This window comes from Oncorhynchus clarkii, chromosome 11 (genome assembly GCF_045791955.1).
Source record: "Oncorhynchus clarkii lewisi isolate Uvic-CL-2024 chromosome 11, UVic_Ocla_1.0, whole genome shotgun sequence".
Taxonomy (NCBI): Eukaryota; Metazoa; Chordata; class Actinopteri; order Salmoniformes; family Salmonidae; genus Oncorhynchus; species Oncorhynchus clarkii.
Window position 1 is genome coordinate 23,967,388 of NC_092157.1, and position 25,394 is coordinate 23,992,781.

Below are 25,394 nucleotides of genomic sequence, written 5' to 3' on the forward strand. Positions count from 1 at the left end.
GATGCGTGGGACCGGTACAGGTGATACCGGGCTGATGGCACGCACCTCAGCACACCCGCTCTGCAGTGCTCTCAATGCTGGCACCTCTCTCCGGAATCTTGCATCGAGCTCCTCATCCGACTCCCTGACTGGCTCTGGTTCGCTCCTTGGCTCCGCCGACTGCTCCATGTGCCTCTCCCCCCACAAAAAAAATATTGGGGTTTCTGTGGCCTACCTCGTTGGTATAACTCCTTGTAACGTCGCCGTTCCACTTTCGCTACCTCTATTTCCTCCTTCGGACAGCGATACTCCCCAGCCTGCGTCCAGGGTCCTGCTCCATCCAGGATCTCCTCCCCGGTCCATTCCTCCTGATCACGCTGCTTGGTCCATTTTTGGTGGGATCTTCTGTCACATTCGTTATAAGGATCGGACCAGCGTGGTATGCGTACATTCTTATTTATTTAAAGAATGAAACACTGAACAAAATAACGAACCGTGAAGCTATACAAACGAGTGCTGACAGGCAACTACACATAGACAAGATCCCACAAACACCCAAGAGAAATGGCTACCTAAATATGATCCCCAATCAGAGACAATGATAAACAGCTGCCTCTGATTGGGAACCATATCAGGCCACCATAGACATACAAATCACCTAGACCTACAAAAACCCTAGTATTACAAAAACCCTAGACAATACAAAAACTAGCGTACCCACCCTAGTCACACCCTGACCTAACCAAAATATAAAGAAAACAGAGATATCTCAGGTCAGGGCGTGACACATTGGCTCATTTGAAATCAGCAGCATAATCTCTCAACACAATAACAAGGATGAAAGAGCAATGTTATGCAGATGTTTGTGAAGGCTTTAGATTGAGTCTCTCTGCTCATTTATTGCTGCTGCACACACACACACACACACACACACACACACACACACACACACACACACACACACAGACACACACACTGTGTACAACAAGACCCCCAAGGGGGAGGCCAGGCAAATTGAAACCTCATCAACAGAACTAATGGTGTCGAGGCTCCCCTCGCCACCCTCTACCTACTCTCTGGTTGTTTTTTCCCCATCACATTTGACTCTAAGTGGAAAATCATTGGTCTGCTTCATTAAACTAGATTCAAATCAAAATCAGAAATCAAATCAAATGTATTTGTCACATGCACCAAGTACAACAAGTGTAGACTTTACCGTGAAATGCTTACTTACAAGCCCTTTCCCGACAATGCAGAGTTAGAAAGTAAGACAAATTTGCTAATTAAGAAAGGAAATCGTAACACAATGAAATAACAATAACGAGGCTATATACAAGGAGTACCGGTACCGAGTCAATATGCAGGGGTACGAGGTAGTTTAGGTAATTGAGGTAATATGTACATGTAGGTAGGGGTGAAAGTGATCAGGATAGATAATAAACAGAGTAGCAGCAGCATATGTGAAGAGTGTGAAAGAGTGTGGCATCAATATCAAATCAAATCGTATTAGTCACATGTGCCGAATACAACAGGTGTTGTTGACCTTACCGTGAAATGCTTTCTTACGAGCCACTAATCAACAATGCAGTTAAAAAAAAAAATATGGATAAGAATAAGAAATAAAAGTAACAAGTAATTAAAGAGCAGCAGTAAAATAACAATAGCGAGACTATATACAGGGGGGGTACTGGTACAGAGTCAAAGCGTGGGGGAACCGGTTAGTTGAGGTAATATGTACATGTAGGTAGAGTTATTAAAGTGACTATGCATAGATGATGACAACAGAGAGTAGCAGCGGTGTAAAAGAGGGAGGGAGGGAGGGGGGGAAATGCAAATAGTCTGGGTAGCCATTTGGTTAGATGTTCAGGAGTCTTATGGCTTGGGGGTAAATGCTATTTAGAAGCCTCTTGGACCTAGACTTGGCGCTCCAGTACCGCTTGCCGTGCGGAAGCAGAGAGAAGTCTATGACTAGGGTGGCTGGAGTCTTTGACAATTTTTAGGGCCTTTCTCTGACACCGCATGGTATAGAGGTCTTGGATGGCAGAAGGCTTGGCCCCAGTGATGTACTGGACTGGTTGCACTACCATCTGTACTGCCTTGCGGTCGGAGGCCAAGCAGTTGCCATACCAAGCAGTGATGCTCTTAATGGTGCAGCTGTAGAGCCTTTTAAGGCTTTGAGGACCCATGTCAAATCTTTTCAGTCTCTTGGGGGGAATAGGTTTTGTTGTGCCCTCTTCACGACTGTCTTGGTGTGCTTGGACCATGTTAGTTTGTTGGTGATGTGGACACCAAGGAACTTGAAGCTCTCAACCTGCTCCACTACAGCCCTGTCGATGAGAATGGAGGTGTGCTTGGTCCTCTTTCACCTGTAGTCCACAATCATCTCCTTTGTCGTGATCACGTTGAGGGAGAGGTTGTTGTCCTGGCACAACACGGCCAGGTCTCTGACCTCCTCCCTATAGGCTGTCTCGTCGCTGTCGGTGATCAGGTTTAGGATTATATATGCATATGTGTGTGTGTATGTGTTTTGTGTGTGTGAGCGTATGTAGTGTGTGAGTGTGTGTGATGGAGTGTCAGTGTAATATGTGTGAGTGTGTGGGTAGAGTTCCGTGAGTGTGCATAGAGCCAGTGCAATAGAGTCAGTTAAACAAAAAAAATGGCTCAATAGAAAATAGTCCGGGTAGCCATTTGATTAACTGTTCAGCAGTCTTATGGCTTGGGGGTAGAAGCTGTTCAGGAGCTTTCTGGTCCCAGACTTGGCGCTCCTGTACCGCTTGCCGTGCAGTAGCAGAGAGAACAGATAGACTTGGGTGGCTGGAGTCTTTGCCAATTTTTAGGGCCTTCTTCTGACACTGCCTGGTAAAGAGGTCCTGGATGGCAGGGAGCTTGGCCCCAGTAATGTACTGGGCGGTACACTACCTTCTGTAGCGTCTTGCGGTCGGATGCCAAGTAGTTGCCATACCAAGCGCGCGGGGGCAATTGGGGCAATAGTAATTTTAACTCCAATTAGATTGTTGTGTAAATTTTCTTCTTCAATGCAAATATTGTACAGATCCATGGGACTGTGACATTGTGTGTTTGCATATACATAAACGTAACTATTTTACTGTACAGTAAGTCTTCTTTCATCTAATATCACATTTAGCTTGTCATTGCCCTCTGGTGGACTTGACAAACAACAATGTACAGTGCATTTCCTCGGCTTTTATCATAGCCTACTACTGTACAATCACGGTGTATACATCCCAAATGGCACCACTATTCCCTACATAGTGCACTACTTTTAACCATAGCCACATGGCTCCTGGTCAAAAGTCGTGCACTATAAAGTGAATAGTGTCATTTCAAATACAACCACATATAAAATGTATATGCTGGGCTGTCACGGACTATACGGAAGTCATTCAACAAGAAACATTTCAACATTAGCTATTAAAAAAGTGTACAGAGAACATCTGAAATGAAAGTGTTGCTGCTTGACAGTAGCCTAGTGTTAAAATGTTTAAAAACAGTTTTCTGTAAGAGCATCAATGGAACGGGCAACATGTAGGCTAATAACATGTAATAATGAGTGAAATAGGTCGCCTGTGCAATTATATAGGCTAATCATAATCGAAAGCTTCATCGTCATTATCATCATCATCAACAACAACCTTCAGCAACCACCGATGTTATGGGCAACAAAGACTCTGTCATACTGGTTTGGTTAAGGTAGCACGTTTGTGTTTGGCCCCAGGAATAACAACATCGGCTCCTTTATCGCCTCCCTTTTCCACCACTGTCCATAAGGTACGATATAGCGATGATATAGTTTGGTATATGATCCAAGATTCCGTGACGCTCTGAGCCGCGCAGGCTCCAAAATGGGAGTGTTATAATATGCGGCTCTGATGGGGGTTCGGAGAGAGAGCGCAGGCGCAGTCATCCGAGTTATGGTTGAAAACTAGCAGCTATGCCGCGCAGTGTAGGACCCCAGCTAAATGTGTCTGACAACAGCGTTAGAGGTGGATCCACTGAGGAGAACTGAGCAGTGGACAAATAAAACGGAACATCTGAAAAACAATTGCGAATTATTGTCTTCTCCGGATAACTTCCTCTTCAACCCTCGACGAGCCGAAGCGACGATCATTCTTTCCCCGGGCATGCGAGAGAGATACCGTCACCGCCAATGTTCCTCCTAGCCTCCGCCTGAGACGCCAGGGATTTACTCCTTGTCCGTTTGTTTTGATTGACTATTAATAAAACAAGCAGAAACAATTAAGGGGCTTCATTATGATTTTGTTAGCATTTCACACTAGAAGACGTTTGAATAGCTTTTATCTAGGGACGTTGTGCTTGCAATTCTTGCTGTGGATTTTATGTGCGGTGAATGGAGAGGAACAACCGTTCAGCGTAGAGGTAAGAATGGGAACGGGGTACTGCTAGCAGCTTTTTTCCCACTGGTGGTGACCCTTCATTGTTATTTCAATAAAAAAAATAGAAACATCTTGTGTTTTATGCATAATAATTCCTAGTTACGAAGATAAATATGGTCATAATGCATGCCATTTTATGCCTTTGGTTTTGAATAAGAACCGCTTATGAGCCCTCCATGCTTTAAGGATGAAGTTGAATTTAGCTTCAACAGCAGACCTCTTTGTGAGTGTTTACGAGGTGCGAACTAGACAGGCTACAACAGTACTGTTCCATTCTGTCCACCTTTCCCTCACACTATTACTATTTTAGACGTGGAATGTTCCTATATCCATATGTTAGGCAATTTTAGAAGCAAAGCATGCTTCTATGGTTCAATGGTTGTTGTTAAATACATCCAGCTGATATATCTGGTCACTAACTTTGAACATTGATTGGAATGGTATTATAATGAACTGAGATCTAACTTGTGATTATGTATCCCTAATTAAAATATAACTTGTATTTTCATAACGTAGCACCATGGGCTATTGGCTCATTTGGTGATGCCATTGCCTCTACTGCAAGGATGGGAATTGGATTTGTGATGTCCCACACAACCCAAGGCAAATAAGAATGGGATTTAGAGAACATTTATTTAAACTCCCCACTTTACAGATCAGGATCTTAATTTGATTGCCCTGTTGTAGGAGAAATGTCCTGCAACAAAGGAAATGTTACACTTGCAGTATATTTGAGGTTTTAAAAAGGCTTCGGAAGTTTGTAATTTCCACTTGAAATTTGAGACTTCATTTTCCCCGATGAAAAATGTATCAACCCCTACAAAAATGTCCAATAATTATAATCCACATAATAATTCAGATTTTCAGTTGCTGCCGGATTATTTTCCTGCTGTAGTAGCAAACAGGATACATCGGTAGCCTCCATATCTAATGGTCAACTATTTATCCCATTGGTTTAACTGCTCGACGCATTTGTCTGTAATATCTGTTGTTTCAAAACCTAGCAAGGGAGTGCTTTGTAGATGCTGTAGCCTAATCATGTATTTCAACCTTATAACGTGGTAATGCATTGTTATAACGCGTTTACCGTAGGCTATAGGCCTACGCAGCCTGGTTTATTTCTGATGTTACACAAATGTTTCTGTAAATATAAAAAAATAAATCAAATAAACACAAAAACATAGCCTTCTTTCAAAAGGTTCACGTCTCCTCATCCTGCACCGGGTGCTCATAAAAAGTTCAAAATTATTACCCACTATCACTGTCACTATTCTGCCAAGAGGGCGGTGCCAGCTGAAGTTTGGCCAGGCACTCCCTAAAATTAAAGGAGGGTGTGGTAAAGTCAAAGTCCGTGCCAAAAGTAGACTTTCTGCATAACATGTGTGCCAAAACTATAAAACATGTATAGAGTCAAATGTTAATAGTCAATTCTAGGGTGAGTGAACAAATGGCTCTGTCATTCCTTTGTAATTGAATGGATATAATCTCATTACCAAGCATTTACCCATATACTTACATATAGGATGAATTATAGGATCTCTATGCATTTGGCATGTTAACACTGCTAATAGAAGATTTACATCCACATGACTTGCAAGCCCAACATATACAAACCTGTGAAGATGAAAAACAGATGCTACCGGTCATGCAGTAATAGATGTCAAAGCCAACATGACAAGGGGACTGGGGCCCTCCCTCTCCCCCCACCTCATGTATGCATTCCAAATTGCACCCTACTCCCTACATAGGCCACTACTTATGACCAAAGCCCTCCCTATGGGTCCTGGTCAAAAGTGGTGCACTTTAAAGGGAACGGGGTGCCATTTAGGAAGCAGTCATGTCTTGGTGCACGGTCAAAAGCATAGCCAGGAGCCTGAAACTGAAGAACCTTGATCATTGTGATCTGGCTTCAGATCAGATCAGATGGCTGAGAGCATATTGTAATGCAAATACGTTGAGCTTTCAGTCCCTTCTTTCTGCCGTCAGTGGATGGAGAGAAGGCTAACAGATAAACTGCATTATAAAGCAGGAAGGAAATGTGTGTCATTCCACAGCAAAATACATTTGTGTGACCTTACAAAGCTCAATAGGTATATTATTCTATTTGCACTAAGATGCAACCTTTTCCTTCGTTGAAAATTCACAACACAATGAATGGGCATTGGAATATAAGCTCATACAGTGTAGAGTGTGTGGTGTTTATTGTTACGCAAGGAAGTGAACGAGAACCAAAATACTATGATTCATATCCCTAAATCCCTCTGATACTAAAAAATGGTTGTTGGTTTGGGGTACTGTGGTGAATCTGTGTGGTTTGGTCAGTACAGGGTGGGTCTGGCAGCCTGTCTCTCCTGCAACTCTTTATACTCACACACACACACACACACACACACACACACACACACACACACACACACACACACACACACACACATATAGGTCACAGAGGACAATAAAATATGATGGTTGACATAAACCTGCTGCTCTGTAATTGGTGGTCAGACTATTTTCAAGAGAAATCCTCACTGGGTTTGGAGGAGAGTTTAATAATGGTCCCAACGTCCTATATCTGGTTGGTTGTTAGTTGAGAGTCCTATAACCCCAGAGAGGCCTGAACTTGAACTTGCTCACTTCTTCTCCAATGCAGCAGTTATTTTGCCGAGCATTTCTGAACATTTTCACTCTTTTGGTCCGTCTCCCACAATCTGCTAAAAAGTAATTTCCCCCCACATTAGTCTGCCCTTGTTATAATGGAAGAGAGAGAACCAAATGATGTCGTTTATTTTTTGTATGGTTTCGTGTCTTTTCAAGTGGCATGTTTCCCATTGGATAATCAAAAATATGTGTGGAGGAGACATCATTAACGTTTGTGATGGACAAAGGAAGCATTGGGTACTGTGTCTGTCAGTAAAGTGACGTATCTAGTGGTACATTATTGTTATGCATGTAAACCAAACTAGAACTATAGACACAAAGTAATTACAGTGAGACAATGGATTTTTAAGCTAATTTCCCTGTCTGTGTCTGGGACTGGTAAGGTATAGACATGTATAAGAATCATTCCTCTGACTGTAGGCTACAGTACCACAGTGATGTTATCTGGGTTGTATTCACTAGGCACGAAACGGAAGCAAAAGGGCCAACATGGGGAGGGACTACCTGAACTTAACCAATAACAAACGGTTGTTTTCATTTTCTGTTGCAAAGCATTTGCTACAGTGTCCAGTAATGAATATGACCCTGGTGGAGAGAGACTAAAAGGAATCAGAGGGTACTGATCCAACAAGCATAAATTGCCTTACGTGAAACAACTTTACTACAAACTAGTAGTAAGGTTCAACTAGTAAAGTTGAACTACTTTATGTTCAAGGTCGTTGTTTCTCTGTAGAGTAAATGGCAAAAAATCAAATCGCTGGCATGGTACTTGATATATTTTGCCCTCTACTCTATGGTATATTTGTGTGTGTGTGTGTGTGTGTGTGTGTGTGTGTGTGTGTGTGTGTGTGTGTGTGTGTGTGTGTGTGTGTGTGTGTGTGTATTGTATACATTGACAGAATCAAGTTCAAGGCAGCATTTCCATTCGCTCTCATTCAGCACTTGTTCCTTTACATTTTATAACTGTAGTCATACAAAAACACCCGATTTTTCCTGAAAATGAAGACGACATTATTCAATATCCACAGCTGTAACCTTTACAGTGCCTCCGGTAAGTATTCAAACCCCTTGGCTTTTTCCACATTTCGTTAGGTGACAGACTTATTCTTACATTTATTAAAAAACATGTTGTCCCTCATCATTCACAGTACCCCAATGACAAAGCCAAAACAGTAGTTTTCCCCACGCTAATTTATTACAAATAAAAAACTGAAATGTCACATTTACATAAGTATTCAGACCCTTTACTCAGTACTTTGTTCAAGTCCATTTGGCAGCAATTACAGCATTGAGTCTTCTTGGGTATGACGCTATAAGCTTGGCACACCTGTATTTGGGGAGTTTCTCCCATTCTTCCCTGCAGATCCTCTCAAGCTCTGACAGGTTAGATTGGGAGTGTTGCTGCACATATATTTTCAGGTCTCTCCAGAGATGTTTGATCGGGTTCAAGTCTGTGCTCAGGCTGGGCCACTCAAGGACATTCAGAGACTTGTCCCGAAGCCACTCCTGCATTGTCTTGGCTGTATGCTTAGGGTCGTTGTGCTGTTGGAAGGTGAACCTTCGCCCCAGTCTGAGGCGCTCTGGAGCAGGTTTTCATCAAGGATCTCTCTGTTTGCTCCATTCATCTTTCCCTTGATCCTGACTAGTCTCCCAGTCCCTGCCGCTGAAAAACATTCCCACAGCATGATGCTGCCACCACCATGCTTCACCGGTTGGGATGGTGCCAGGTTTCCTCCAGACTTGACGCTTGACATTCAGGCCAAAGAGTTCAATCTTGGTTTCTTCAGACCAGAGAATCTTGTTTCTCATGGTCTAAGAGTCTTTAGATGCCTTTTGGCAAACTCCAAGCGGGCTGTCATGTGCCTTTTACTGAGGAGTGGCTTCTGTCTGGCCACTCTACCATAAAGGCCTGATTGGTGGAGTGCTGCAGAGATGGTTGTTCTTCTGGAAGGTTATTCCATCTCCACAGAGGAACTCTGGAGCTCTGTCAGAGTGACCATCGGGTTCTTGGTCACCTTCCTGACCAAGGCCCTTCTCCCCCGATTGTCCAGTATGGATGGGCGGCCAGCTCTAGGAAGAATATGGAGGCCACTGTGTTCTTGGGGATTTAAATGCTGCAGAAAAGTTTTGGTACCCTTCTCCAGATCTGTGCCTCGACACAATCCTGTCTAGGAGCTCTACGGACAATTGCTTCGACCTCATGGCTTGGTTTTTTCTCTGACATGCACTGTCAACTGTGGGACCTTATATAGACAGGTGTGTGCCTTTCCAAATCCTGTCCAGTCAATTGAATTTACCACAGCTGGACTCCAATCAAGTTGTAGAAACATCTCAAGGATGATCAATGGAAACAGGATGCACCTGAGCTCAATTTCGAGTCTTTTAGCAAAGGGTCTGTTTTAATTTTTTTATACATTTGCAAACATTTCTAAATACTAATTTAAGCTTTGTTATTATGGGCTATTGTGTGTAGATTGCTGAGGATAGTTTCTTTTTATTTCATCCATTTTAGAATAAGGATGTAACATAACAAAATGTGGAAAAAGTCAAGGGGTATTTTCCGAAGGCACTTAATGCTTACAGACGTACACTGAGGCAATATAACCTTGTGAGCCCACTATCTGGCACTCCACATCTAGCATACAGTGGTTTCCCTCAGCGGGGAATCAGGTGTAAAACTGTTGCATGATTAGTCACAAAGGGTTTGAATTACACCAAGAAAATTAAACACAGAAATCACCCCAGAGAGAGAATAGAATATCGTGATGAAGTATACCTACTGTACCTATACTGTACTATTTCTGATATAAATAAACTATGAAATCAACAATGACCTTACACCTCAATACAATAGCAAGTGTCTTTGAATACAATGCAATAATTAGCGCAAACAGTTAGCCAGCTATGCCAATCTCAGTCCCAAATGCTAAATATCTAGCATGGGGTATGATGTGTTGTCACTAGGACTCACAACATAGGCACAAGTGTAACGACAGAGCCCATTCCTAACATGACTCATGTTACCAGTTGGCATGCCCTGCCTGGGAGGCCTGGCTGACTGAATAATTGAAAGCGGGTGGTGTGTGTGTGGTGTGTGTCTCTGTGTGTGTGTCTCGTACTGCCAGCGGCCAACAGTGTTATGATGACTCCATGGTGGGACCGAGGCCAATGCTGAGGTCTGTACTAATGGCTGCTCAATGGTCAGGGCAGGGGCTGCTTGGTTTGGTGTGTGTTTATTTGTCCAGTCCCCTCACCACACCTCTCGCTCTCTCTCTTTCTCCCCCTCTCTCTCTCTCTCTCTCTCTGCCAGCCCCCAGTTGCTCTCTCTCTGCCCCCCCTCTCTCTACTTCCTGCTCAAACCTTTCTGTCTTTCATTATTCTCACTTCCATTATCTATCATCCACTCTACTGCTCACACACGCTGCATCTCTCTGAGACTTCATAGGCATACATTGATAGAGGTCGTGGTTAGTAGCAGTTCTGTGAGCTATTAAATCTTTAATGATGCTGAAGAGTCCAGTGTTAGTTAGGGTAGAGTCACACTGTCACAGGCGTTGCTGTCTGTAGTCGTCACCAGCAGTAGGCCTGTCGTGTGTTTTCAGTACTATCCATTGTCGTGGGAACATGTCACTGTGAGACAGAGCCATTACGCCACAGATAGAACAAGGCGCCAGATGTTTCACCGGATGTATAAATCTGAAGCATCCGGTTGGAATTTCCACTCCCGACCAAATATGGTGATGAGAGGAAGCCCAGGTGCCGGCAGTGGGAGAGTATGTAGCGAGATGGAACTGGGCCGACATTCTGCACATTTTGGCATCTAAGAAAAGCCTGATCTCAATACAGTTTTCTGTTCCCAAAACTAGAATCTCTGACAAACAGAGAGCACTACGTTTTGTAGACTTTACCCTTTGCCAAAGTTTTAAAAAGTTGTTTACAAGGAGAGCAAGGGTGGATTGAGTTATCACGTGCACTTCACGGAGTAGGCGTTCCCTAGCGGAAGTATGCAAATACGTAATAGAACGCGCCAATAGGATCTCGCTAGCTCGTGCTTGGCTCTGCCCACCTCCTTGCTTGTTCTGCCCACTATCACTCATTTGCTCCCGTTGAAAACAACACAGATTAACTAGTTATAAAATATATTTGATTACGCTGTTAGCTTGTTCTCTTTCTTGATTACACTATCATTTACCTAATAGTAGTTGGATTTGTGTGTCTACATAAAAAAAAAAGAAGGAACAAAGCCTAGAATTTCAGAAGTGATAGAGCGCTCTGTTAAGTCCAGGACGTAAACATTTAGTCAGTATTTCAGAATGTCCACTTTCAAAGAGGAACAATAAATAATCATTAGTATCGCTAGTATCATGACCACATTGTGATATTTGTTGAAATTGGTCCTAATAGGGCTACAGCCTAAGTGCACGGAGCGATCCTTAGCGATCTCTTCAATGGGTGGCTGGTGGGTCAGGCTGTGTTGTCTTGGCGACCCTGGGTAAGGTTGGCACTACTTGCCGGTCGGTTGGCGTGTGTCCTACTGGATTATTCAAGCAGGCCGAGGCGAGGGCGAGAAATCGAGGAGCAGAGAGGTGACGTCAGCTACCTCAAGAGGCCGGTGTCATGTTCTGAAATGTCATTTGTTAAAAGGCAGTCTGCATGAGAATATCTGTTTACGATCTAAAGACTGATCACAGCCACACGGCAAGAAAATCATCATCTCTCCTAGAGTCACACTATTGTTATTTTACTGCTACTCTTTAATTATTTGTTACTTTTATTTCTTATTCTTATTTGGGAGGGGGGGGTTATTTTATTATTAGAATTCTTTTGAAACTGCATTGTTGGTTAAGGGCTGGTAAGTAAGCATTTCACTGTAAGATCTACCTGTTGTATTCGGAGCATGTGACAAATAGAATTTGATTTGATTTGATATACCAGCCATGTGCATCACTGTTTGTTGACAGCCACTGTCCCAGAAGCATGTTGCTATGGCTACCTCCTCTTCTTGGAAGTGTGTGTCTCTTCTCTAATGAAGTATTCCCACTGCCTTAAAGGTTAGCCTTTGATTTCCTGGCCAGGCTAATTAGTGAGCCTGCATGATGTGGCGCTAGCTCGTTATCTAGCGATCCACTGACACTACCCAGCTGGGACAGGCACAGGAAGTTCATATGAGTTCACCACTGAGGTGACCAACACACAGACACTGACAGAGGAGCTACTGAGTTGACCAACACACAGACCATGATAGAGAAGCTACTGAGGTGACCAACACACAGATACTGACAGAGAAGCTACTGAGGTGACCAACACACAGACACTGAAAGAGGAGCTACTGAGGTGACCAACACACAGACACTGACAGAGAAGCTACTGAGGTGACCAACACACAGACACTGACAGAGAAGCTACTGAGGTGACCAACACACAGACACTGACAGAAGCTACTGAGGTGACCAACACACAGACACTGACAGAGGAGCTACCGTAGTTCATTTTCATATTATACATTATTGTCTGTCACTAACTAACTACCTGTAGCTAGGTATATTTTGTCATTGTGTGTAGTTTGTGATGAATCTGTGTAATGTGTCATCTCTGATTGGTACATGTTCTTTGTCTGACACTTTTAGGTTTCTCTTTTGTGCAGTTTTGTGACCTTTGAAAGAGTCCAAGTCATGTTGAGGTGATCCACAATGACAGAAGGCCAAGAGTTGCCCATTCCGATTCTATTGAACACAGTTGTTTGGGCCTACAAGCTTGATCATTATCGAGTTAGGAAGAGGAGGACAGGGAGAGAAATACTAGTATATTGAGTGGGAGCCTGTCTGACATGAAAAGCCAAACGCCTGTGCTTTAGTCCTGCACCCTTACATAGACACCGGTGCTAGGACACCAGATCAAGGGGAGAATGAATACTGTATATAAATGAGAAAGGGAAAGAGAGTGTCCACACCGGAGACACACATGTAACACTCATCATTTGCTCTCTCTGCATCTGCCCGTGCTCTTGCGAGATTCAAATAGTTGAAGTGGTGTCATAGCGTTTAAGACAGAAGAGAGACATGACTGGACGACCGTACAAAGGAACACCAAATGACTGACGGTGGTACATCCAACCGTCTCCCCCCCCTCGCCTCCCTCCCTCCCCCTTCCTCTTCCCTTCTAATGCTAAAGGGTTATGTGATTGTCATGGTTATTGTCCCACAGGGAGATGGGGAAACCACGACAGAGCTGATCCCTCTAAATCAATCTGTCTATGTTGATGGATCTGGCAGATGGCTGTAGAATGTATCTGGTACGATGGCTGGTTTGACAGGAACACAAGCTTTACGTGTCCACATTTGACTTCCCTGGTCTTTGTCCCAAATGGCACCCTTTGCACTGTACTCTTAGAAGGAAAGGTGCTACCTAGAATAGAGGTCGACCGATTAATCGGAATGGCCGACTGATTATGGCCGATTTCAAGTTTTCATAACAATCGGTAATCGGCATATATATATTGCAATCCATGAGGAGACTGACCACCTGTTACGCGAGTGCAGGCAGCAAGGAGCCATGGCAAGTTGCTAGCTAGCATTAAACTTCTCTTATAAAAAAACGATCAATATTTACATAATCACTAGTTAACTACACATGGTTGATGATATTACTTGTTTAACTAGCTTGTCCTGCGTTGCATATAATCAATGTGGTACCTGAAATTGTGTCACTTCTCTTGCGTTCTGTGCAAGCAGAGTCAGGGTATATGCAGCAGTTTGGGCCGCCTGGCTCGTTGCGAACTGTGTGAAGACCATTTCTTCCTAACAAAGACCGTAAATAATTTGCCAGAATTTTACATAATTATGACGTAACGTTGAAGGTTTTGCAATGTAACAGTAATATTTAGACCTAGGGTTGCCACCCGTTAGATAAAATACGGAACGGTTCCGTATTTCACTGAAATAATATTTTTTTTGTTTTCGAATGATAGTTATTAATGGCCTAAGGCTCGAATTTCTGTGTGTTTATTATGTTATAATTAAGTTTATGATTTGATATTTGATAGAGCAGTCTGACTGAGCGGTGGTAGGCAGCAGCAGGCTCGTAAGCATTCATTCAAACAGCACTTTCCTGCGTTTGCCAGCACCTCTTAACAATGCTTGAAGCACAGCCCTGTTTATGACTTCAAGCCTATCAACTCCCGAGATTAGGCTGGCAATACTAAAGTGCCTATAAGAACATCCAATAGTCAAAGGTATATGAAATATAAATGGTATAGAGAGAAATAGTCTTATAATAACTACAACCTAAAAGTTCTTACCTGGGGATATTGAAGACTCATGTTGAAAGGAACCACCAGCTTTCATATGTTCTCATGTTCTGAGCAAGGAACTTAAACGTTAGCTTTTTTACATGGCACCTATTGCACTTTTACTTTCTTCTTCAACACTGTGTTTTTGCATTATTTAAATAAAATTGAACATGTTTCATAATTTATTTGAGACTAAATTGATTTTATGTATGTTAAAATGAAAGTGTTCATTGTTCATTCAGTATTGTTGTGATTGTCATTAAAACAAATACACATGTATATAAATCGGCCGATTAATCGGTATCGTCTTTTTTTGGTACTTCAATAATCGGTATCGTCTCTTTTTGGTCCTCCAATAATCGGTATCGTCTTTTTTTGTCCTCCAATAATTGGTATCGGTATCGCCGTTGAAAAATCATAATCGGCAGACCTCTAATCTGGAACCTAAAAGGTTTCTTCAGCTGTCCCCATAGGAGAACCCTTTGAAGAACCCTTTTTGGTTCCAGGTAGAACTATTTTTGTTCCAGGTAGAAACATTTACACAGAGGGTTCTACATGGAACCCAAAAGAGTTCTACCTGGAACCAAAAAGGCTTTTACAAGGAACTAAAAGGGGTTCTCCTATGGGGACAGTCGAAGAACAGTTTTGGAACCCTTTTTTCTAAGAGGCTCCAATGGGCCCTGGTCAAAGTTAGTGCACTAAATAGGGAACGCGGTGTCATTTGGGACGCAAGCATTGACTTCTGGCAAGATTTTTAAATAGGTTAATGCTTAAGTAGCCTACATAGCCTAGCCTAATTCAAAGACACAACTATCATAATGGAAATTTTAACAAGACTATTTTTGTTTTTGTTGACAATGTGTCACTGTACTCCCTTGGGCTATATCATAATTGTGACTGTGAGCCCCAGTTTTCTAAAATACTAATTCAGCTTTCTGCAACACTTGTGCTTTTAGATTACAAAGTTTGTTCTCATAGCCTGAAAGCACATTTTTCACAATGCTAACGGCCTAGGCAACACTTTATTAGCTTCTGAACTAAGAGCTGTGTGTTAGGGGACTTGATTTCATCCCAAACGACACACTATTCCCTATTTAGTGCACGTACTTTTGACCAGGGCCCTATGGGTGCTGGTCAAAAGTAGTGCACAAAATCGGGAATAGGGTGTCATTTGGGATGTAGATGCCTCACAATATATACAACTCCAACGCAGATGTTTGTTGTTTTGGTTTATTTATAGCTTCTACATTTGACATAATACTCCTCCACACAGAACACATTCTTCTGGAACAGCACATCGACACTGGTACAACCACATTTTTCTAAATCAAAGCGATTCCCTGCTTTTAACTGTGCTGAGCATTGGAATATATGTATATTTTAATTCCTAGCCAAACAATTGAGCCCCATTTGACTCACAGGAAACAAAGTGATAGCGCTTGTGAATAGCGGTGGCGTTGTTTACCTAATGTCTAAACGGTGCACTTCTCATCCTAATTTCTGTTATACCCCCCGAAGCACCAGAAAAGTGCTGGGACAGCACAATCATAGATAGTCTTTTACTGTAACAGCTTCCATGTCATCCAGGAGTTGTGGTCGAAGTGCAAGGAGAGAGGGAGAGGGGGTGGGGTGGGGTGGGGGGGGGGGGGCGATAGGGAGACAGAGAGGGAGAGAGAAATAGGGATTGAGAGTTGAGAGGGAGAGAGATGTGCAGAAGAAAAAGGACAGAGATAGAGAAAGAGAGATCCTCTATAGTACATTTCTCAGGGCCTGCAGATCCCTCGTGTTTTTCTACAAGTTTACAGTGATGGATCAATCCTTGTCTCATGAGTGTATAATCTGCTGATTATCAAGTGTACCTGAAAGCTGAGGGTTGTGGCTAGCAAGTTATAAAATACAACGTTCACTGAATTCGATGATCAGTCTATTTGCGTCGTTTTCCTTATTGGGTATTGTACAGTACAGTGTGTCTGTTTCTGTGTATTTATAGGTGGTGTCTAGTGTCATTACCTGACTAGTTCACTAGGAATCACACTGGACTGTATCTAGCCTCTGTCCCCCCCAGGGGCCGTTTCAGCCCTGAGAATAACGGACACACGACGTATGTGTTATCGTCCCCTCGCATAGAGAGGGAAAGTTGGAGAGAATAGGCGAGGTTAAAGACGAGGAGAGAAAGGCTCAAAGGATAGATGGAGAAGAGCGAGAGAGAGAGGCACCTTTAACAGCTCCCTGTGTTTTAACCCTTGCGTGGACAAATAAGAACATTACAGAAAATATCAAAAGAAAGAAAGAAAGAAAGAGGTCGTCTAAATAAGACAACATCTCCCTCTCCCCTAGGCTTTTATGGGTCCTGGTCAAAAGGAGTGCAGATCAGAGGGAATATAGAATAGGATGACATTTGGGACTCTATCCAGCAGGAAGAACACAGAGAGGTGATGAGGTGATGGAGGTGCAGGGATGTGGAAGGACTGATGACATGTCTAGTTCACATTGAATCCTATCCTGAAAGGCTCCCTCTCTCTGTGTGTGTGTGTGTGTGTGCGTGTGTGTGTGTGTGTGTGCGTGCGTGCGCACGTGCGCGTGTGTGTGTGTGCGTGCGTGCGTGCCTGTGTGTGTGTTTGCGTGCGTACGTGCGTGCGTGCATGCGTGTATGTGTGTGTTTGCAAGGGTGTGTGTGATTCAGTAGGAGCAGTGGGGCAGAATAAGCCCTCTCAACAGCTCAATGTCTGATGTAGTGAGTGCTCTGTGGAACGTAAACTAGCCTGCATACTTCACACTGTATTACAGATCACTACCGTCCCGAAGCATGGAGCAGCTGGCATTATCCCTCACGTTAGGTCTGGTTCGAATAGAACAATATCATAGCGTGTGAGTCTTGCTAAGGTCAGCAGTGGGTTGATGCAGGTTGAGACTGAATGTGAGGAGGATGACAACTGTTGGAGATCTGTCCCATTGTCTGTCTGTCACATTCGCCGCTCTTCGCTGGTCTCTCTGTCTTCCTGGATGTAAGTGTGGCCGTATGCATACGGTACGGTACTAGTCCTATGTGCTTTCCTGTGATGAATCAGAGCAATCACAAGGCTTCAACCTAGTCTTTGCTCTATTCCCCTGGCTCCTCTCCTCGTCTCTCCTCTTCTCACACCGTTTCTCCACACAGCAGTTTGACACCTGCCATGTAGAAGACAGTCAAGTGACAAACTGTCACTGCCACTGTGTGTGGGACTCTCTTTACTTCACTCCCTATCCCGGGGTCTTTTGGGATCAGGGAGTCAGTGCATCAAGGATCAGTCAAACCCCTGTCCTGTTACGTGTCAATCACTATATCTGATTGAAATATGGGATGTCAATTCATACTGTAATACTACAATAGCTGTCTCCTTGGGGTTTTCTGCTGCGATGGCAGTATTTTCACGCTTGCCCTCAATATACGAGTTTTGGACACGTTTCACACATGTCTGTATGTCAGGTTGTTTCCTTTCTACCACTAGGCCTGTCCACTGTAGCCTATTGGTTGTGTTGGTCGTAAAAGAGTCTGTGTGAACACATTGCTGGGGTAATGAGACTCTCTGTTGGTAAGACTCTATTCCAAGCCTTTCTCTGTGCAGCTCTCTCTCTCTCTCTCTCTCTCTCGCTCTCTCTCCCTCTCTCTTTCTCTCTGTGTCTTCCCCTCCCCCTCTCTCTGAGTGGAGTGGATATGGATTTGAGCTCCAGTATGTGTGAGATTGTGTTTTACTCCCAGGCAGGAGAGAAGATGAGAGGAGTGGGTCTTTTTCATGTGTAATGCAGTAATGCAGCCCCATAATAGCTCTGTAGGGAGGTGTGTGTTTATGCTCTGGTTATTCCCTGATTCCAGCTCAGTGCTGTTGGCTTACTGCTCTATGACTGTGTCCCAAATACACCTATTCCCTCTATTCTGCACTGCTTTTGACCAAGGCCCTCTCCTCTACCCCTCCTCTCCTCTCCTCGCCTCGCCTCGCCTCTCATCTCCTCGCCTCTCATCTCCTCTCCTCGCCTCGCCTCGCCTCTAATCTCCTCGCCTCTCATCTCCTCGCCTCTCCTCTCCTCTCTTCTCCTCGCCTCTCCTCTCTTCGCCTCGCCTCTCTTCTCCTCGCCTCTCCTCTCTTCTCTTCTCCTCGCCTCTCCTCTCTTCTCTTCTCCTCGCCTCTCCTCTCCTCGCCTCTCTTCTCCTCTCTTCTCTTCTCTTCTCTTCTCCTCGCCTCTCCTCTCCTCTATTCTCTTCTCCTCTCCTCTCCTCTCCTCTCCTCTCCTCTCCTCTCTTCTCTTCTCCTCGCCTCTCCTCTCCTCTCTTCTCCTCGCCTCTCCTCTCTTCTCTTCTCCTCGCGTCGCCTCTCCTCTCTTCTCCTCGCCTCGCCTCTCTTCTCCTCGCCTCGCCTCTCCTCTCCTCTCCTCTCCTCTCTTCTCCTCGCCTCGCCTCTCCTCTCTTCGCCTCGCCTCGCCTCTCTTCTCTTCTCCTCACCTCGCCTCTCCTCTCTTCTCCTCGCCTCTCCTCTCCTCTCTTCTCCTCGCCTCTCCTCTCTTCTCCTCGCCTCTCTTCTCCTCGCCTCTCCTCTCTTCTCCTCGCCTCTCCTCTCTTCTCCTCGCCTCTCCTCTCTTCTCCTCGCCTCTCCTCTCTTCTCCTCGCCTCTCCTCTCTCTTCTCCTCGCCTCGCCTCTCCTCTCCTCTCTTCTCTTCTCCTCGCCTCTCCTCTCTTCTCCTCGCCTCTCCTCTCCTCTCTTCTCCTCGCCTCGCCTCTTCTCTCCTCTCTTCTCCTCGCCTCTCCTCTCTTCTCCTCGCCTCTCCTCTCCTCTCTTCTCCTCGCCTCGCCTCTCCTCTCTTCTCCTCGCCTCTCCTCTCCTCTATTCTCTTCTCCTCGCCTCTCTTCTCCTCGCCTCGCCTCTCCTCTCTTCTCCTCGCCTCGCCTCTCCTCTCTTCTCCTCTCTTCTCTTCGCCTCGCCTCTCTTCGCCTCGCCTCTCTTCGCCTCGCCTCTCCTCTCTTCTCCTCTCCTCTCCTCTCTTCGCTTCGCCTCGCCTCTCCTCTCCTCTCTTCGCTTCGCCTCGCCTCTCCTCGCCTCGCCTTTCCTCTCTTCGCCTCGCCTCTCCTCTCTTCTCCTCGCCTCTCCTCTCTTCGCCTCGCCTCTCCTCTCTTCTCCTCGCGTCTCCTCTCTTCTCCTCGCCTCTCCTCGCCTCTACTCTCCTCTCTTCTCTTCTCCTCTCTTCGCCTCGCCTCTCCTCTCTTCTCCTCGCCTCTCCTCTCTTCTCCTCGCCTCTCCTCTCTTCTCCTCGCCTCTCCTCTCCTCTCTTCTCCTCGCCTCGCCTCTCCTCTCCTCTCTTCTCTTCTCCTCGCCTCGCCTCTCCTCTCTTCTCCTCGCCTCTCCTCTCCTCTCTTCTCCTCGCCTCGCCTCTTCTCTCCTCTCTTCTCCTCGCCTCTCCTCTCTTCTCCTCGCCTCTCCTCTCCTCTCCTCTCCTCGCCTCGCCTCTCCTCTCTTCTCCTCGCCTCTCCTCTCCTCTATTCTCTTCTCCTCGCCTCTCCTCTCCTCGCCTCGCCTCTCCTCTCTTCTCCTCGCCTCGCCTCTCCTCTCTTCTCCTCTCTTCTCTTCGCCTCGCCTCTCTTCGCCTCGCCTCTCCTCTCTTCGCCTCGCCTCTCCTCTCTTCTCCTCTCCTCTCCTCTCTTCGCTTCGCCTCGCCTCTCCTCTCCTCTCTTCGCTTCGCCTCGCCTCTCCTCGCCTCGCCTTTCCTCTCTTCGCCTCGCCTCTCCTCTCTTCTCCTCGCCTCTCCTCTCTTCGCCTCGCCTCTCCTCTCTTCTCCTCGCGTCTCCTCTCTTCTCCTCGCCTCTCCTCGCCTCTACTCTCCTCTCTTCTCTTCTCCTCTCTTCGCCTCGCCTCTCCTCTCTTCTCCTCGCCTCTCCTCTCTTCGTCTCGCCTCTCCTCTCTTCTCCTCGCCTCTCCTCTCCTCTCTTCTCTTCTCCTCACCTCTCCTCTCTTCTCCTCGCCGCTCCTCTCTTCTCCTCGCCTCGCCTCTCTTCTCCTCGCCTCGCCTCTCCTCTCTTCTCTTCTCCTCGCCTCTCCTCTCTTCTCCTCGCCTCACCTCTCCTCTCTTCTCCTCGCCTCGCCTCGCCTCTCCTCTCTTCTCATCTCCTCTCTTCTCCTCCCTTGGTATAGAGATCTCAGGTTTTATTGGGTGCCCTGAAAGCTCCATTACATCAGAGTGCTTTCTGACAAGCAGACGATGTGATAATAGATAACATTCCCACGCTGAAAGGTCATCAGAGGATCTCTCTTTCTGTCTCTCTGCCTGTCTCCTCACTAACACTGTGGCTAGAGGCTGCTGTCTGGCTACTGAAATCCTCCTGCCTGGATGGACACTTCACAGTTTTAGCATGGGCGCTTTTTGGAAATTATTTGAAGTGCCAACAACTACCAAAATTGAACATGGCATTGCTTCTCCAACTAAGAGTTTTTTACATGCAGGGTTATGGTTGAATTTAGGGTATACTACTTTTTCACTTTCATCATATTTGATGGCCGTGGTCAATTGTCATACTTGAGTAAAAGTAAAGATACCTTAATAGAAAATGACTCAAGTATAAGTGGGTCACCCAGTAAAATACTACTTGAGTAAAAGTCTAAAAGTATTTAGTTTTAAATATATTTAAGTATCAAAAGTAAATGTATTTGCTAAAATGTACTTAAGTGTCAAAAGTAAAATCATAAAACATTTCAAATTCCTTATATTAAGCAAACCAGACAGTACGATTTTCTTGTTTTTTCAAATGTACAGATAGCCAGGGGAACACTCCAACACTCAGACATAATTTACAAACAAAGTATTTGTGTGTAGTGAGTCCGCCAGATCAGAGGCAGTAGGGATGATCAGGGATGTTCTCCTGATAAGTGCGGGAGTTGGACCATTTTCCTGTCCTGCTAAGCATTCGTAATGTAACCAGTACTTTTGGGTGTCAGGGAAAATGTATGGAGTAGAAAGTACATCATTGTCTTTAGGATTGTAGTGGAGTAAGACTAAAAGTTGTCAGAAATATGAATAGTAAAGTACAGATACCCCAAAAAACTACTTCAGTAGTACTTTAAAGTATTTTGACTTAAGTACTTTACACCACTGTTTCATGGTTGTGTGGGTTTCAATGCCTCTTATAAAGTACTATATGTAAAGCCTACCTTATTGGAATTGTACATTATGTGACCCATATTGACCATTTGCTGACCACTCACCTCTGTGTCCTTTCTCTCTCTCTCTCTCCTGCCTCCTTCCCCCTCTCCCCCCTTCAGACATGGCTCCAGAGGTATGGCTACCTTCCCCCTACAGACCCCAGGATGTCGGTCCTGCGGACGGCCCAGACCATGCAGTCTGCTATCGCTGCCATGCAGCGTCTCTATGGCCTCAACGTCACAGGATCGCTGGACAGGAACACGATAGAGTGAGTCTCACCACTTTGCATGTTGTAGGGGATCGGTGTGAGAAAGAAGATGAACATAATTATTCATCTTGATCACAGAATGAGTAGTTATTTGGGGTGCAAGTTGCTTTATAAATCATTCCATCCTGTGCAGTACAACTTCATTGTAGGTTGATGAACGTCCCTAAACGCCCAATAAACAGTCACAGACCGTTATAAACATACCTGTAAGGCTGTTCTGATTCGCTGTTTGACATTCCGGAAGAGGAGAGAACAGACGGGAGCGTTTCCCAGACAGAGAGTTAGCATCACACAGGTTAAGTGTCCCGTTTGAATGTGATCAAAGGGCTCTTTTACAGCGGATACACCTACACCAGCAGATCAGAGTCGGGGTAAATGCCACAGTATTACTCTGAACCCAGAAGCCTAGAAAAGGGAATGACAGCTTCAGTCTTCCTGTCTGCCTGTCTGCCTCTCTGCTGCTCGTTGAACCAATCAACATGTGTAGGGGTCCCTAGGGCTGCATCCAAAATGGCACCCTGTTTCCTATATAGTGCACGACTCTTCTCCAGGGCTCATAGGGCTCTGGTTAAATGTAGTGCACTAATAGGGAATAGGGTGCCATTTGGGATGCACACAAGGAGTCTAAGAAGCTGCAGTTTGGTTGTGTTAAAAGGATTAGAGAAACAAGTACCTTTTTTAACTGCTGAGATCAATTGTATGATGTGTGTATGAAATCAGTTACAATAATGTGGTGGGATTTGTGATGACTAACCTGCATGCTAAAGTCTCATTTTCTGTTTCTTTGTGCTTCGTATAATGATGTTAGCGATTACACAGTAAGGTGAGGCATATCTCTTATTATGTCTATTTCTTTGCAGATGTGTGTGTGTGTGACTTTGTGATAACTAGTATAACTAGTATGTGATAACTAGTATGTGATAACTAGTATGTGATAACTAGTATCTGATAACTAATATTGGAAGTAATGACAGGATTCCATTACACAGTTTGTTCAGCCAAGGACAAGCATACATCTTGTTTTGACCAATGGTGTTCTCGGTTCTTCCTAGCTGGATGAAGAAGCCCCGATGTGGTGTACCAGACCAGCTAGGAGGGGCGTCCAAATTCAGTGTCCGGAAAAAGCGGTACGCCCTCACGGGGCAGAAGTGGCAGCATAAGCATATCACATACAGGTGAGTTGATTGATTGCTTGGTGATTGGTTGGTTTGATGGTTTGATGGTTGATGATTGGTTGGTTGGTTTGTGATTGGTTGTTTGGTGATTGGATGTTTGGTTTGTTATTAGTTGGTTGGTTGGCAGCATAAACATATCACATACAGGTGAGTTGATTGATTGGTTGGTTGGATGGTTGGTTGGTGATTGGTTGATTTTTGGTTAAAACAATTCATACAGTACTTTAAAACATGGGCTTTACTCTATGGGTCTGACATGTGCCTGAGGATGTGTCTAGGCTACATGTCTGTGTTCATGAGTCTAGATAAGAATGTCTGACTAGGTGAAGACATGCGACACCCTCTCAGCTAGGCTACATCTGAAAGGTCCCGTGTGGCTCAGTTGTTAAGATCGCGGCTCTAACAACACTAAGGTCATTGGGTTCAATAGCTGCAGGGATCACATACTGAAAAGGGATTCACTTAATTTACTGTAAGTCGCTTTGGATAAACAGCTACAGTTTAAGCTACACGCCCTGTAATATATTGTCGCTGTCTGATGGAACCTCTCAGGAAATGTTTTAAAACCACCGTATTTTCCCATTAACGAACGTACAATTACCAAACTTCAGAAGCTGTTTCCAATACCATCTCTTGGTCCTAGAGTACTCGGAAAGTATATTGAGTACATTGCTTTCAAAACATGTACAACAATAAACACATTTGAGTTACATTTTTCCTCAGACAGTGACTATACAGTATATTATATTATACAGTGCATTCGGAAAGTATTCAGACCCTTAGACTTTTTCCACATGTTGTTACATTATTTATTATTATTTAGTATTTTAAAACCGATCAAATAACAACAATACCTCATCAATCTACAAACAATAATCCATAATGACAAAGAAAAAAATGTTTTTTTAGAAATGTTTGCACACTTATTGAAAATAAAACAGAAATACCTTATTTACATAAATATTCAAATCCTTTGCTATGAGACTTGGAATTGAGCTCAGGTGTGTCCTGTTTCCATTGATCATCCTTGAGATGTTTCTACAACTTGAGTGAGGTGACCAAGAACCCGAACTCTGACAGAGTTCTGGAGTTCCTCTATGGAGATGGGAGAACCTTCCAGAAGGACAACCATCTCTGCAGCGCTCCACCAATCAGGCCTTTATGGTAGAGTGGCCAGACGGAAGCCACTCCTCAGTAAAAGGCACATGACAGCCCGCTTGGAGTTTGCCAAAAGGCATCTAAAGACTATCAGGCCATGAGAAAGAAGATTCTCTGGTCTGATGAAACCAAGATTGAGCTCTTTGGCCTGAATGCCAAAACAACCCTGAGCACACAGCCAAGACAAAGCAGGAGTGGCTTTGGGATAATTTTCTGAATGTCTTTGAGTGGCCCAGCCAGAGCCCAGACTTGAACCCGAACAAACATCTCTGGAGAGACCTGAAAATAGCTGTACAGCGACGCTCCCCATCCAACCTGACAGAGCTTGAGAGGATCTGCAGAGAAGAATGGGAGAAACTCCCCAAATACAGGTGTGTCAAGCTTGTAGCGTCATACCCAAGAAGACTTGAGACTGTAATCACTGCCAAAGTGGCTTCAACAAAGTACTGAGTAAAGGGTCTGATTACTTATGTAAATGTGATATTTCAGTTTTTTGGATTTTATATATTTGCAAAAAAAAATAAAAAATGCTTTTGCTTTGTCATTATGGGATATTGTGTGTAGATTGATGAGAAACAAAAACAATTGAATCAATTTTAGAATAAGGCTGTAACGTAACAAAATGTGGAAAAAGTCAAGGGGTCTGAATACTTTCAGAATGTACTGTATATAAAGAAAAAGAACCCCAGAACCACGGTTGAGTTTCCCCCTAGCTACTCTCTATACATCTCCTGTGGGAACATGTCCTTTACTGAAACGGGCCAAACCAGAGGTAGAATCCCCTCTCGTTTCCTCTCCACAAACTTAACTAGCAGCCTTACTCAACTCATTAGAAATCACATTCCTCCCTCTTTTTATACAACCGTCTTACTTGCAGACAGACAGAATGACAGGCAAACAAACAGACAGCTACACAGACAGAAGGACAGGCAAACAGGCCGACAGAATAACAGAATGGCAGACAGGCAGAATGACAGACAGACAGACAGACCTTAGAAGGGCAGCTGCCCTGTAAATTCTTCTTTACTCTGAACGTTGCAGCCACGCCTCGCGGTCCTCTTCTTCTCCTCCTTTTTCCCCCACGCTCCTTCTATCTCTCTCTCTTTCATTCTTTCAACATCTTTGCTGTGTTACTGAGGGGTACTGTTAGGCTGTGTCCACGGTACATCAAACAGGATTACACCCATGTGCCAACGTATCATGACTCAATAACGCATATCAGACTTTAAAGCGAAATATAAATATATGTACAAATTGTAATGTCATTTTTGCAACAGATCAGATCTAGGTCT

General features: G+C 44.5%; 1 protein-coding gene across 4 annotated transcripts in view; it reads left to right on the plus strand.

Moving 5' to 3' along the window:
- Positions 1–3,896: 3,896 nt before the first annotated feature.
- The window catches only part of LOC139420392 (matrix metalloproteinase-16-like), a 70,783-nt gene continuing 49,285 nt past the window's right edge, over positions 3,897–25,394 (plus strand). For 2 of the 4 annotated variants that reach the window (XM_071170441.1, XM_071170442.1), the window contains exons 1-4: positions 4,039–4,377; positions 21,621–21,769; positions 22,578–22,592; positions 22,822–22,944. In XM_071170441.1, the coding sequence (XP_071026542.1) occupies positions 4,252–4,377; positions 21,621–21,769; positions 22,578–22,592; positions 22,822–22,944 (413 nt within the window). In that variant the 5' untranslated portion in view covers positions 4,039–4,251. Of the gene's footprint in view, positions 4,378–21,620; positions 21,770–22,577; positions 22,593–22,821; positions 22,945–25,394 lie in introns of all 4 variants that reach the window. The other 2 variants (XM_071170444.1, XM_071170443.1) reach the window with 2 other exon arrangements.